Raw genomic sequence first — 13,104 nt, forward strand, 5'->3', positions numbered from 1 at the left:
TCTTCTCTGAGGGATAGGGGAATTGCTTAATTGTCATTAACAATTTCATTTTTTAAACATTTTTCATCTTTTGATTTGTCGAGTGAGCCAGACGTTTTTTGGATGGTTTGACATTTGATTACATCTGTAAACATTACTCAAACATTTTGACTATTTACATATTTTCATTTTCAGTGTTAAGTAATATCTTGGTTCTTAAAATCAATCTAAAGTTCATTCTGGTAAAGAGCACTTCAACACAGCCTTCAGCTCAATGATGTGGTTTATCATTTAGGAAATCACACTTTTCGTATTTGAAGTTTTATAATAGTTTCATAGTTGGACATTCAAAACACTTAGGTCTTCAAATATCACCAAGTTTGGTCTCCACCTTATATATCAAATATGCCATAGTGTAGCGGCTACTATTACATAATTTAAAAAGGAAAATAAAACAAAGATGCGAGTGCGTAATATGTTGGATTTGGACACAAATACAAGAGGTGATGAGATGTAACGAATCATGGGAAAACAAACATGACCGGTTATATTAGCACTGCAAAAGAAAACAATCCACAGATCTCTCAATATTCACTTTGGTCTAAATCAAGTCTTTGATGACTGTTGTGTACAGAAGTTCAGAAGCATACACTGAGAAACTCTGGGCAGAGACATTCACAAATGACATAGGACACAAAAATACAGAACTGAAAGAGTGAAACGGACCACGTTGAAAAAAAAAGAGTTGAAATGACTTGAGGGTGTGAAATCTCATCTGTGTTAAAGTTCGACACACAGTGTGTTCAAAACACACTTCAGAAATGGGATAAGAAGCGAGTATGTGTGAAAAATCATTCATTTCTATGGCTCACAAAATATTACTCAGATAAATAGAGAAAAGTTGTTAGAAATTCAAACGTCCAGGATTTCTCCTCCACGTCCAGGTGAAAACAAAGAACCAAGCTTTATTTAAACAGAAAACATAACAGCCCTACTTTGAGTGAGATTAGTTATGTGAATGCATGTTTTCAAACGTGTAGTGAATTATGTTTTAGTTATCTCAATCTAGAGTAACGCAACACAAACATAAGTAGACCTTTGCGTCGGCTCCATAACAAACAGAACCAGTTTTAAAAAGGGTGCTTAAATTGCTGCAATTTACCTATTAAATATCTTTCTCTCAAAAGCGCATCATCCTTTCTCTTACGTCACTACAAGCATTGCGACAAAAAATTAAAAACAAAACGCAAACAAAAAGCAAAGAACGTACTTTGCAAAGACAAATACAATCATGATTGCATTCCTTTATTTTCGACAAACCCAAATAATTTGCTGTTTTTAAGGACAAAAATCAAAAGGAAACCTCGGGTTTGTTTGTTTTTCAGCTGGGGCTGGACGTGTGTGTTGTTGTGTGTTTCTACATGTGAGGGAAAACAAGAGGGGCGTGTTGTAGTGTCAAGTGAACTTCCATGTGACCTGTTCTTCACTCATCTTCATCCTCCTCCTCTTCCTCCCCGTCAGAAAGAGTTGGACAGGCGGCGAGTTGGCGATAACCGTCCAGCCACTTCTCCACCATCTGAGTGACGAGCGGGTGGTTCCGCCTCCTAGAGCTCTTCTGCATGGCGACCAAAACCCCGCCCTCCGTCACGCAACAGTCCATCCACTGCCTCAACATCCGCTCCTGTTGTTCCTCCGTTCCCATCTGACGGACACGAACAAAAGCCAATTAGAGAGATATCGACCAATCAAAAATAGTGTCTCGTATTGTAATCTAAAAATAAATGACACGCAACACAGACATCCCAGAATGCGAAAGAAAATCGAGAGAAATATCTAAATGTCTCTCACCTCTTGTGCTGACAGAAAGTGGATGTGCAACAGCTTTCGCTCGCTGTCGACCAACGGCAGGAAAGTGACCGTGACATCATCATCCGTGTTCAGGTTGGCGCCTGCGCCTCGATTATCGTAGCCATCGTTCTCCATGGCAACCAGGGCAGAAAAATGGCCGCGTGTGTAACCGAGGGCGATGGGGCTCTTCCAGCAGAAGCTTTGCTCCCACAGCAGAGGCAGGTATACACCTAGATTCAAGGCGGATAATGTTTAAACTCTCATGTCCGTTATTACAATAAAAATGAGATCTGTGACAGATATAACAATCTTGAAAATACAGCGTTAGAAAATAGATATTTCTTCATTCTGATGATCGCTAATAACTCCAAAAAGAAAAGTAAAACAGTCACATCTCGAACAAAAATGTACTTTGGTAACCACGGAGACAAACAGTTACTATAGTTACCATGATAAATATAGTCTGTAATCGAGAAAAGAAACAAAATTATAGAACGTTTCTGAAATCTTCTTAATCATTTTTTATCATCCCAAATCAGAAAAAAGGGAGTTTTTACTATAGTTAACTATATTTAATTGTAGTTATTACTACACTTTGATAATGTATACCACACTATTATGTAATGTGAACTTAATACTGTACTATACTCTAAAAGTTTAAACTGTGGTAAATTGTGGAATACTGTAATGATTCATTCACTCTTTTAATGTATTCTGTAGTATTAACAACGGGAAATTGATCAACTGTATACTGTAGTAAGAGTCAAAAACACTTTAGTAACCAGCACTTTAAAAACAGTTTACTATAGTAAATACCAAAGTATACTACAGTATTTTTGTGGGATGTAACTGTGATGCAGGGTTTTTAGTGGGAGCTGGGGTTACCATGGGACACTTTGTAAGGGTGCACACCCACATTAAGTCATTCTAATAACGAATGTCATTCTAAATGTCATGACAACCAAACAAGCTGTTTTTGCTAAATAAACTGTGATATATGCAGACAAGAGCAGCTCACCCTGGAATCGAGTGTATCCCAGAGTCTCTCCTCTGAAGCTCTTGTAATATTTCACACCGTACACTATGATGGGTCTGCGCAGGATGTGTGCCAACACAAACACGTGCGTCTGCTCCAAACTCGCACCAGGCTGCAGCCAGAAGAGATAAAGAAAACATACAAATGTTAATGTGACCAAACTGCTACATTTTAGCATTATTACATTCCAGGACCACAACATTTTATTGTTAGGTCCATGTAAATTACAATTTGCAATCTAGTTTAAATTATGAAAATATGCACTAGGGCTTTATTTACACACGTGAGGAATCGAGGGACGACTGGAAAAACTCTAGTACGCAACAGTAAATAAATGATTATAATATACTTCATTACATTGAAATTTACTACAGTTTACTTTAGCTATACTTAAGTAAACTGTAAGACTTCGTTTCATGTGGGAATGTCCCAGCAAAATAAAAAAATGAAGAACCCTATTTTTCATGAAATATTGCAGAGTTTATTGTAAATAGTTTATCAATGTGGGTCATTCTCTTTTGAAAATTCTTGTGACTTCATAATCTTCAGTTCAAATTGGAAAATGCACTTCCTTCCTGTAATGACTATCCATCTTAGATGAAGTATGTAAGACGGCTTGGGCGGAGCATCCGTTAACTCCTCCCCTTCTACGGTCTGTCTGCTGATAGTTCCATTTCAAAATGCAACGGCTGCTTTTGTATATCCAATCAAATCGCTAGAAAAGACAAAAGCCATGCCCACTATTTTTCCTCATTCAAAATTCAATTTACCTCTGAAATGCGACAAAATACGGAAGTATTTGGGTGGGATGTGTGTGTGTAAGAGAGAGGGACTTTCAGTATGAGTGCATCTGTGACTGTATTAATAGTATTAAAAACGCTATAAAATGGTTATCACGATGTTGAGGACACAAATGTCCTATTAAATGCAAAATCATTAAATGCCATTTTCCGTTATAATTTGTCCGCCCTCTTGAAACAGTCAACATTTCACATAATCATCACTCACAATAGATATCGATCTTTCTTTTTTATGCAGCCACAACTTTGTGCAGCCTCTGGATAAGGGCTGTCAAACGATTAATCGCATCCAGAATAAAAGTTGGGTTTTGTGCATATTACTTTCCAGTAGCTCAATGGTAAGAGCATTGTGTTAACAATGTCGTATCATATTAGTTTGTAATAACGTGATATTCATACATGCAAATAACGGCAGTTGCCAAGGAACCGTCAATCAGAGCCATTGAGAGAGTTCTGCTAAAGGAAATACAAAACGCTGGTTCGTCATGTTATTCATGGAGCTTTTTAGATAGTTCCAGGATTTTTTTTCCTCTTTAAATGCTTTATTTCTTTCATTTTTTATTCATTAAATGGCTTTAGTCTTTAAATGGGTTAGAAGTTTACCTCAGTTGGTCTGTTTAGTTGCAGATCCATGCGTTACTAGTAACTTCCGGGATCTATTGAGAGCCTTTATGAGGCTCCACTTCGTTCCATTGCAGTCAATGAAGTTGACGCAACTCTCTCCTTCAATGGCTCTGCCGTCAACTAGCCTTCCATTGTTCACAGACTGGTTTTGACAGTTCCAATATGGAGGATAATTTGTCTATAGTAACTAATGATGTGAGGCTATGCATGTATGCATATGAGGATCTATGTATGACTATAGTAACCACAACACTGCTAGAAAACAAAAATAATGTCATCTATGGGTGCTGTGTAGCGATGCCGGCAGTAGATCAGAACTGCATGCTTTCGAACTGGTTGTATACCTGACTTGCTAAAGACAGTATGAAAGCCCAGTCCTCCTGCCACTGTTCCTCTCTTAGGGAGAAATGTAAACCGAAGCTCTGGGAATACCAGGATTCCCACTCTTTCCAGCGTGTGTAGAACCTATAGAAAAGACAAACACGCCAGTTATATCTTTGATACGATCCATAGATATCATTACTCACATTTAAATGAGTCATAAAACAATTTAAGTTTTGTTAAGATGTTTTAGGATTAGTCATCTACTCTAGGCTGCTGGATCACTTGAACCACTGACAGATTAAAAAGACTTTAACACCAGGAAATTGTTGACTCTTCATTTTCTTTCTTACCAGTGAGAGCAGTCGTGTAAACTATCGTTGAGGCTTTTTCTCAGGACCGAGTCTTTGTCATAAATTCCCCACGTGGCCTGTAAAACAGAGTCCAGAAGACAATCTCCTGCGGTTCTGTTCCACAGAGCGTACAGGCGGCTATCCAGACGTGTGCCCAGCTCCAAAGACCAGTTTATGATGGGAGACTCCTCTTCCAGCTCTGTGGAGGACAACAACAGTTTGTCAAAGCTACTCTTTGAACTTTAAGTGATGTGTTTAAGTTATGTGATCAACTGGTGAAAAATAGACTGAGGGTCTGTTCTGATCTGATCATGCACAGAACGTAAAACATCAGCGAATGCAAATAGTAAAGTAATTTGGCATTCAAAAATAATAAAATACAGACTTTGTAAACATTTTTTCGAAACATTTCCCATATTTTTGGTAACTAGTATGTTAAAGGAGCAATGTGGGGATTTTAGCGGCATATAGTGGTGAGGAGAGCGAATTGCAACCAAAGGTTCACTCCACCCCTCCCTCTTCCTTTCGACACACTATGGTAAGATGTCGTCATGTTTAGACTTCTTTGCCGAAGGAGAAAACATATTTACGAAACGCACTCTGCGAACTGTTTGTCTTGTGAGCTACCATAGAAACAACATGGCAAATTCCATGCAAGGGGCCACACTGTGTATGAAGATAGAAATAGCTCATTCTAAGGTAATAGAAGCATAATGCTTCATTATATAAGGTCTTTTTACACCTCTGAAAACACAGTTCAAATAAAATATACACACTGGAACTTTAAAAGTTTGTGATCCTGCTTCCATGAGTTTAAAAGCACACATACTGATAAATTAACAAAGACTGAAGGAAAAACAGTACGTCACGTTGGATAAAACAGTCTGCCAAATGCATAAACGTAAATGCAACTTGCAGAAACACACTGTTTCCTGTGTGTTGTGGTTACCTTTTTGCACATCTCGATCCAGGACCTCATCAAACAATTTTTCTTGAACGTTTGGGGAAAGGTCTTCAATATCTTAAGAGGAAAGAAGACAACCCATTTACAAACCTTTTGTTGAGGACAAATAATGGTCATTTTCACGTGCTCCTTTGAAACAGGAATGTATGCAATGAACATCAGAGATAACTCTAATGTTGTGTTCCCACTGAATGTGGATGAAGCGTTAAGCGCGAGTGATTTACATGTTAAGTCAATGCAATGCAACTCTATTCTTCGCATGACCCACGTTACACTTATGAACCTGTGGCAGCAGATACTTTTTTTAAACAAGAGTAAAAGATAACCTGCTGGTAGTGTGAAGGTCACGAGGTCAGTGAAGAAGTTACAGGGAAATTCTCCTTTACGTCTGTGAAGAGCTGCGGCCACCTCCCTGCGAATCTGTTCTGTTAATTCGGGACACACCAGCGCCGGTATACACTTAGCTGTCTGCTGAGATACCTAAAGAGTGAAGAAAACAAATTCACATTAAACACAAGACTGGGGATCTCTAGCAATCTTGATGCATCAAATGAATAAATGTCTGATACATGATAATATTGTGATTCTTTATGTCTAGTGTATTGTCATCACTTTAATCTTTCATCTACATTGAACTTTATTGTTAGAAACATTGTATATTTTTTCTTCTGTTGAACACAAAATGAGATTCTTTTAAGAATTTGAGTAAACAAACAGTTCTGGGGCACCTTAAACTACCATTTCATTTTTCCTGCTATGGCAGTCAATTATGTTCCTGAACTGCAAGTTTCTAACATTCTTCCGAATATCTTTCAGAGTGTTCATCAGAACAAAGTAATTTATACAGGTATGAAATGACATGAGGGCGAGTAAATGATGACAGAATTTCCATTTTTGCTAAGCTCCTGTTGTGAGACCGGTTCACGTCTGACATGAAAAACTCTGACCTCGGTGAGCAGTACTGCCAGCATGTCCTGTCTTTGGAAGCGGATGGCGAGGTGCACCAGCGTGAAACCAGTGTCAAATGCAGATGGGCGGTTCAGAATCCGCACCTCGTCTGTGGTCAGCTGACGTGCAATGTCACCACCTGATGACTTATACGCCTCCACGGCGGACAGATCCCCCTCCACCACACCTAATAATGGAGGCGGAAAACATTTCAGTGGACCGATGAATACAAACACACATCAACAAACAACACGCTTTTGTTGATACTGCAGTATGCATTTCAGATTTCGTGTATGAATATACAAATATAACATGAATTCTCAAAAGACGGATGCAAGAGAGTAGAAAGCTAATAGAAAACTGATACTGGGGGTGAGCCCACGAGAGCAAATTTGTCGCTTTGCATGTGGCATCAAACAAAAACACATGCAAATCCTTTTTGACTGATAGAGATAAAAACAAGATTTGATATCAAACAATATAAAAAGAATCTCAGAAAACGTCATGTCACCAAAGATTTTGTGCGGTGCAAGTCGTTAGACAATACATATTGTATTAAAATTTGCATAAATTATATTTAGAAAAAACAGCAAATATACAGTTGAAAAAAAGACAAATGACCAGGTTTTCAAACTTATTATCCTAACTTTTTTCATTATTTACACACCCTCATTTTAAACCTGTGAGACTTTAATTCTTCTGCAGAACACAACAGAAGATATTTTGAAGAATGTTGGTATCCAAACATCAATGGGCCCCACTGACTTCCACTGAATTGTCACAAAACCACAGAGACATTTCACAAAATATCTTTTGAGTTCCACGGAGGAAAGAGTCATATAAAGGTTTTTGATTTTGCAGTGAACCACCATGTCTGCTCAAATAATGTGATTTGTTTCTCACCAGCGCACGCGTTTAGAAACAGCCAATCGCTTCTGCGCATCCGGTTCCTGATCTGTTTAAGCTTTTTAAAGTCTGCCTCCTGCTCATTATCGCTGCCCATCGCTCCACATGCCAGCTCGATCTTCACCTCCGCCTGCCCTTTACATGAAGGAGGAGAGAGTTTTCTCTGCCTGCCCCGCATTCCCCCGCTCATCCCCCCACCCCCTGTTGTCCTTACATTCTCTCGCTCCTGCTCGTTTACGAAGGACTGGGATGTAGCGCTCTCCGCCTCCGAGTCGTGCAGGGGCGTCTCAGGCGTACTGTTGGGCTTAGGGTGGTCGCAAACCACACACCGGAGACTCTTTGGCCAGTTGTCGTAGGTACAGGCTGAGCACTCCCAACGCTGAGGGTGCATGTTCAACCGGTTGCGATCGTTGTACTCCTCGCATGGGTCAGAGATCACAGGGGAAGGTCTGGAGCACGAGGTCTGGGGGGCCTCTGATGGGCTGAGGGGCCGCTGCTGCGACCCCTGCTGCCTGTGACAGAGGCATTGCGTGCAGCGGATGGCCCGGGGCCAGTTCAGGTAGGTGCACATGTGGCAGGACCATTTGCTGCTGGTCTCAGGCAGCTCGTCAGCGATCCGTACGCGAGGTCGAGCGCTGGAGTCTGGGCAGATGAGCAGGGTGGAGCCGCCCTGGGTGGTGCACAGCTGCGGGTCCAGGCTGGAGCTGCTCTTGAAGGGTTCTTCTGTGATGATGGGTGCGTTGTGTCTTTGGGCACGACACATGGTGCATTTGATGGCGGACGCCCAGTTCTCGTAGGTGCAGTACTCACAGCTCCACTTCACGCCAAAATCTGTCATCCTCGCGCACGCCGGTCACCGCAGCTGATCTCCCCCCTCCCTCCCACCCACCTGTTCTCCGTTCTTCACCGGTTATCACCTGCGCAGGAACGCAGCGCCTCCAGTTTCTCCTGCAAGAACGACAGACACGTGACGTTAAGTTTTTACTTATTTTCATTTTTCATCTATTCAGTATCCTTCCATTCAAAATAATTCAATTCCACAGTTTCTTTTGCACAATTACAATCGGAGTGCTGAACTGAGAAATTCATATTTTGAAAAATGTCTTCAAAGTTTTGCTTCAAATCATGGCATGAAATACACAAGCTGAACGGATGATCTGTTTTCTTTCAGCATGATTTGAAATCTTGTGTGCTTTAATGGAAGTAAAGCAACCTTTTGTACATAGATGCTTACGTGTCCAATGTATAATAAAATATGTTTCCATTCGAAACCGTGTGGAAATATTCCCTCTAATTTACCTCATACTTTTGTTTGTTTAAAAATGAACCAAATCTTTATTAGGACCACAAAAATATTAAAGTTTTTTTTCATGTATTCTCTGTAGTACCATGCAATATGGTAATGATCATTTAGTCCTTGTCATATAAACTACTTTCAGACACTATTGATGTACCACAAAACCACCAAAATACATTTTGTAAGGTTCGTAACTATTACAAACTATTTCCAAACACATAAACACGGAAATTAGAGAACCAACTAAATTTTTATTACTGTAATAGTTTAAGCAGTAGATATGAAGCAAGTGATGATGTGTGAAAATGCTTTGATCTTCAGCTGGTACGAGCATGTCCATGTGAATATGTACATTCTCTGCATTTCTCTGCGTGCTATAAAGTAACAGTAGGTGTAAATCTCTCCATTCTGTTTTTTTTCATTCACACATGTTTGCCTCAATGTGAATGGCCTTAATCTTTGCATTTGCTGGTCTAATAAAAAGGGACAATACATCAATTCTAAAAGGCTTTTGGACCGGAAAATGGTTCCTGACTCTGGATTATTCCTGATAACAATCTAAACAGGCGGCGATGAATCCAGATCACTGGGGTAAACGGTCACATCCTTTGACCCACATTGGTTATGAACGAGATCTTGGTTATTAACATTCGTAAACAAAATGCTGGCCTACATTTCCACTAGAAAAATTAACAGTGCACATGCAATTTATTTCCACTATATAGGAAGAGCCATGTAAATAGCGTGGCATTTGTATGTGGTAATCATTTGGTACCATTGCATTTGTTTAAGTGTCATGGTTTCCCCATAGTAATGGGTTTTCAGAGTACCTTTTGACAGCGCCGGTCAGGTGGGTGGAATCCAGTACACAGGCTGTACTTCAAAATACACTGAGCTTTTAGACAATTGCTGCCACAAATCGAGGATTAAGTTAAAAAAAGCCCTTTACACTGTCAGGGAACTTCTATGTAACAGTGAAATGTTTTTTTTTTCCATAACGGGCGGAAGTTTTCCTTTGAATCCTCGAGCGGAATGTGAGGATCATATCCGCGGCTACAATGTATCAAGTTCAAATGCAATAAACACAAATTTCCCAAAACTCATCGCTGATACGCTGTAAACACTCTCGGCTCCTTTCGGAATTCCACACCAAGGTGTCGATTTTACCCGAACTAAAACAACACCATAAAAGCGCTCGAGTGTTTGTGTCTCTACTGTAAATAAACATAAGGCCACTTCAACGCACACATAATGACATTTTCCCTGCAATATCAGATCTTGAATAAAAACAAATGTGAAAATGACGGAAAATAACAAAGAATCATCTGAGCGCGCGCATCTATTGAATGTTGACCTATTTGACGCACAACATTGGGAAACTAAAACAAAATCAAGGGTGCATTAAACTGCCCTGTTGCATATCCCGTGTTAGTGATTTTCCCTACACATATAAATATCAAGGCCCTTACCTGCCGTTGTACTCCACACTTCAGTTTGCAAACACTACCGTTCCCGAGTTTGCCCTTCTGCAAGCGGATCTCTTCCGAAGGTCTGTCCTGGCGAAACCCAATCCTATCGGGTCCAAATCCAGCTCAGCACCGACAATTTACCGCGACAGCAGAGCAATTCTGCGGCGGAACACCCATGTTATTTCGCCTCCCTTCCTCTAAAACCCTCAGCGCCACCGCGATCTTCGCATCAACGCGGTATTTCAGAGGGTTTTAGACACCGGAATTCCCATTTCTGTTACCGAATTGGCTAGCTCTAATGGCGGCGCTACGGGAGCTGGGGGTAAACCAAAATAAACCTACTCCGGAGATACTGGTAGGAGGGATATCACCTGGATCAGCGGCCACATGCGATTGGCTCTCAGTCCGTAAACATCGCGGAAACCAATGGGGGCGCCTTTCTTTCGTTAAAGGGCTCCGCGGAGTACTTCCTTCATAAGCACCAACAATCAGGAAACTGTGGGCCGCGGGTCCGCCATCTTGGCTCTGCGAATAGCCGCGCGGCTATATCGTCTATCGCGCGGGAACGGAGCCAAAATGGCGTGTGTTTCGTGTGTTTGGATCCGCTGCTACGGCCGAGGGGATGATGTCATTGTTACAGAAAGATCTACCGCAGCATCATCTGCAGTGACATAAGTGCATTTTAATGAAAGATTTGACAACCGATCAAGCTCGTGCCCTTTAGACTGCATGTAGCTTTTTGTGTCAACCCGAAAATGAAGGGCGAGGAGTAGTATGCAGGGCTTTAACTGAGAAGCTTTTTTGTAATTCATTCATCGGACGATATTAATTGAACATTATTGTGATTTACAAGTTCAAATAAATTCGTTTTATGAAGCAAAATTATTATAACATTGCCTGATTTTTCGAAATAAAACATAATAGAATTTATATATATAAATAAATTAAAACATGAAAAATCGAAAGCCTAGAGGTTGTAGGTCGCAGCCAGGGGGTCAGCTGATAACAAAATCGATTATAATTTGTCTAGCATCGCCATCCAGTGGTCGTTATCTTTTCCGATGGAGAGTTTTCTTTTTTTTTGCAGGAGGAACTAAGACGTCAAAGCCATCTTATAATATCCGTACTGTAGAAAGGTGTACGTATGATACGTAAAATGTATATTAAAGTCTTTAGAATCTCAAGTAATCACTTGTTTGATAAAACCGGTGCCATGTTCAATGTTACGGTGAGTTTTGTAACAACATTACACCAATCATGAACCACCTCGGTTCACAACTTACTAAATAGTAACTTTGTAAAGTCACCAAACTTCTGCATGATGTGTTTATATCAAACGTTATTAAAGTAAACGGATAACATCTGGAGTTGATGAGTGACGGCATTATTCTTAAGTGTTATTATTAACTTTTAAGTGGACTTATTTGGCGACATTTCCATTGAAAGACGAGTGGTTTGACGAAGCCAGCGCGTGCGTGTAACAGCCAGCATTGTTTGTCTATAACATAAATATGCAAATAAGATTGACTTAAAAAACGATAAAATATGAACAAGATAACCAGGATTACGTTACCTGATTGCTTGAAACGGTGTGTCGGGTACATTCTTCACATACTTTCTCATATATTATTTCTCATACCATACATTGTGGACTTAAACGTGTATATATTTTGCTTTAGAGTTACACTGCACTCCACGGACACCACTTTCTCAGATGTGGTGTATCTGCTTCCACACTTCTGTGTCCTCTCCTCTTATTTGTAGCCCCGCCCCCAGGGACCCCACAGTGGAAGCACCACCCCTTTCTGGCCAATCACAGCACAACACGGCCACTCCATCACTTCACAGTTTCCAAGGTAACTGGGCTGCTCTTCTGAAAGGAGCTACATCATCAGCATCCGTCCAGCGAGAGCTGCAGTACAGCAGGCACCTCCCTCACACACCGCACTGTAAGGAAAATGGAGTAGTGTTATGGTAAGTACCCGGCTCTTGTCTCTTGCTGTTGTGAGCTGCTGCTGCTGGATGCTTTTTTTTGGAAAAGCCAGGTTAGAATTCAAATAGCTCTTGTATTATCAGAAGGTTTTACTCGAGCGGATTTATGGCATTATGGGAGATTGGTATGGCACGTTGCTTTGTTGAAATGGCCTGCATGGGATGGACCAGCTGCATACACAAATAGTATCCATAAGGGTGGTTGAATGTTTACATATGAGCCTTATAAAGCCCGGGGAGGGGATGATTTATTTTGCAGTATTGCTATTTCTGTCTACAAGGGCAGCATTGTGTCTGTGTCAGTGTGTGTGTTCTTCAACCACCTCACACGGAAGTGTGGCCTGCTGTTGTCTTTCAACACCCCTGCGTTTGTGTTTGTATTAAGCACGTTTGTGGGGCTTGTCCCATTTGTCCTCTGAGCTGCTGGATGGGGGACGTGGGATTTGCGGGTTTATGAGCGGTTCTCTGCGTATGTGGTCCAGCGGACAGACACGCCTGTGTCGTTGCTTGGTCATGGTTCTTTAGACACTGCCTCATCATCACCTTGGGCCCAAGCATACACGCTGC

General features: G+C 40.8%; 2 protein-coding genes across 3 annotated transcripts in view; one reads left to right on the top strand and one right to left on the bottom strand.

Annotated features, from left to right (window-relative positions):
* Positions 1-284: 284 nt before the first annotated feature.
* On the bottom strand, positions 285-11,020 carry zranb1b (zinc finger, RAN-binding domain containing 1b). Of its 2 annotated transcripts, none has more exons than XM_056767335.1 (10): positions 10,546-11,020; positions 7,777-8,727; positions 6,978-7,060; positions 6,252-6,405; positions 5,911-5,982; positions 4,962-5,160; positions 4,632-4,752; positions 2,846-2,975; positions 1,828-2,057; positions 285-1,681 (listed from the first exon to the last, which is right to left on the bottom strand). In XM_056767335.1, exons 2-10 carry the CDS (start codon positions 8,615-8,617, stop codon positions 1,463-1,465), a joined length of 2,049 nt encoding a protein of 682 aa, XP_056623313.1. In that variant the 5' UTR covers positions 8,618-8,727; positions 10,546-11,020; the 3' UTR covers positions 285-1,462. The 2 variants fall into 2 exon arrangements, with proteins under 2 accessions (XP_056623313.1, XP_056623312.1); XM_056767334.1 differs by having other exon boundaries at positions 6,873-7,060; positions 10,546-11,012.
* A 1,003-nt stretch (positions 11,021-12,023) lies between these two features.
* akap6 (A kinase (PRKA) anchor protein 6) overlaps positions 12,024-13,104 on the top strand; it is a 106,485-nt gene continuing 105,404 nt past the window's right edge. Inside the window, exon 1 of the mRNA XM_056768126.1 lies at positions 12,024-12,519. The gene's annotated coding sequence lies outside the window, so the exon portion shown is untranslated. The remainder of the gene's footprint in view (positions 12,520-13,104) is intronic.

Source organism: Triplophysa dalaica, chromosome 15 (assembly GCF_015846415.1).
Source record: "Triplophysa dalaica isolate WHDGS20190420 chromosome 15, ASM1584641v1, whole genome shotgun sequence".
Taxonomy (NCBI): Eukaryota; Metazoa; Chordata; class Actinopteri; order Cypriniformes; family Nemacheilidae; genus Triplophysa; species Triplophysa dalaica.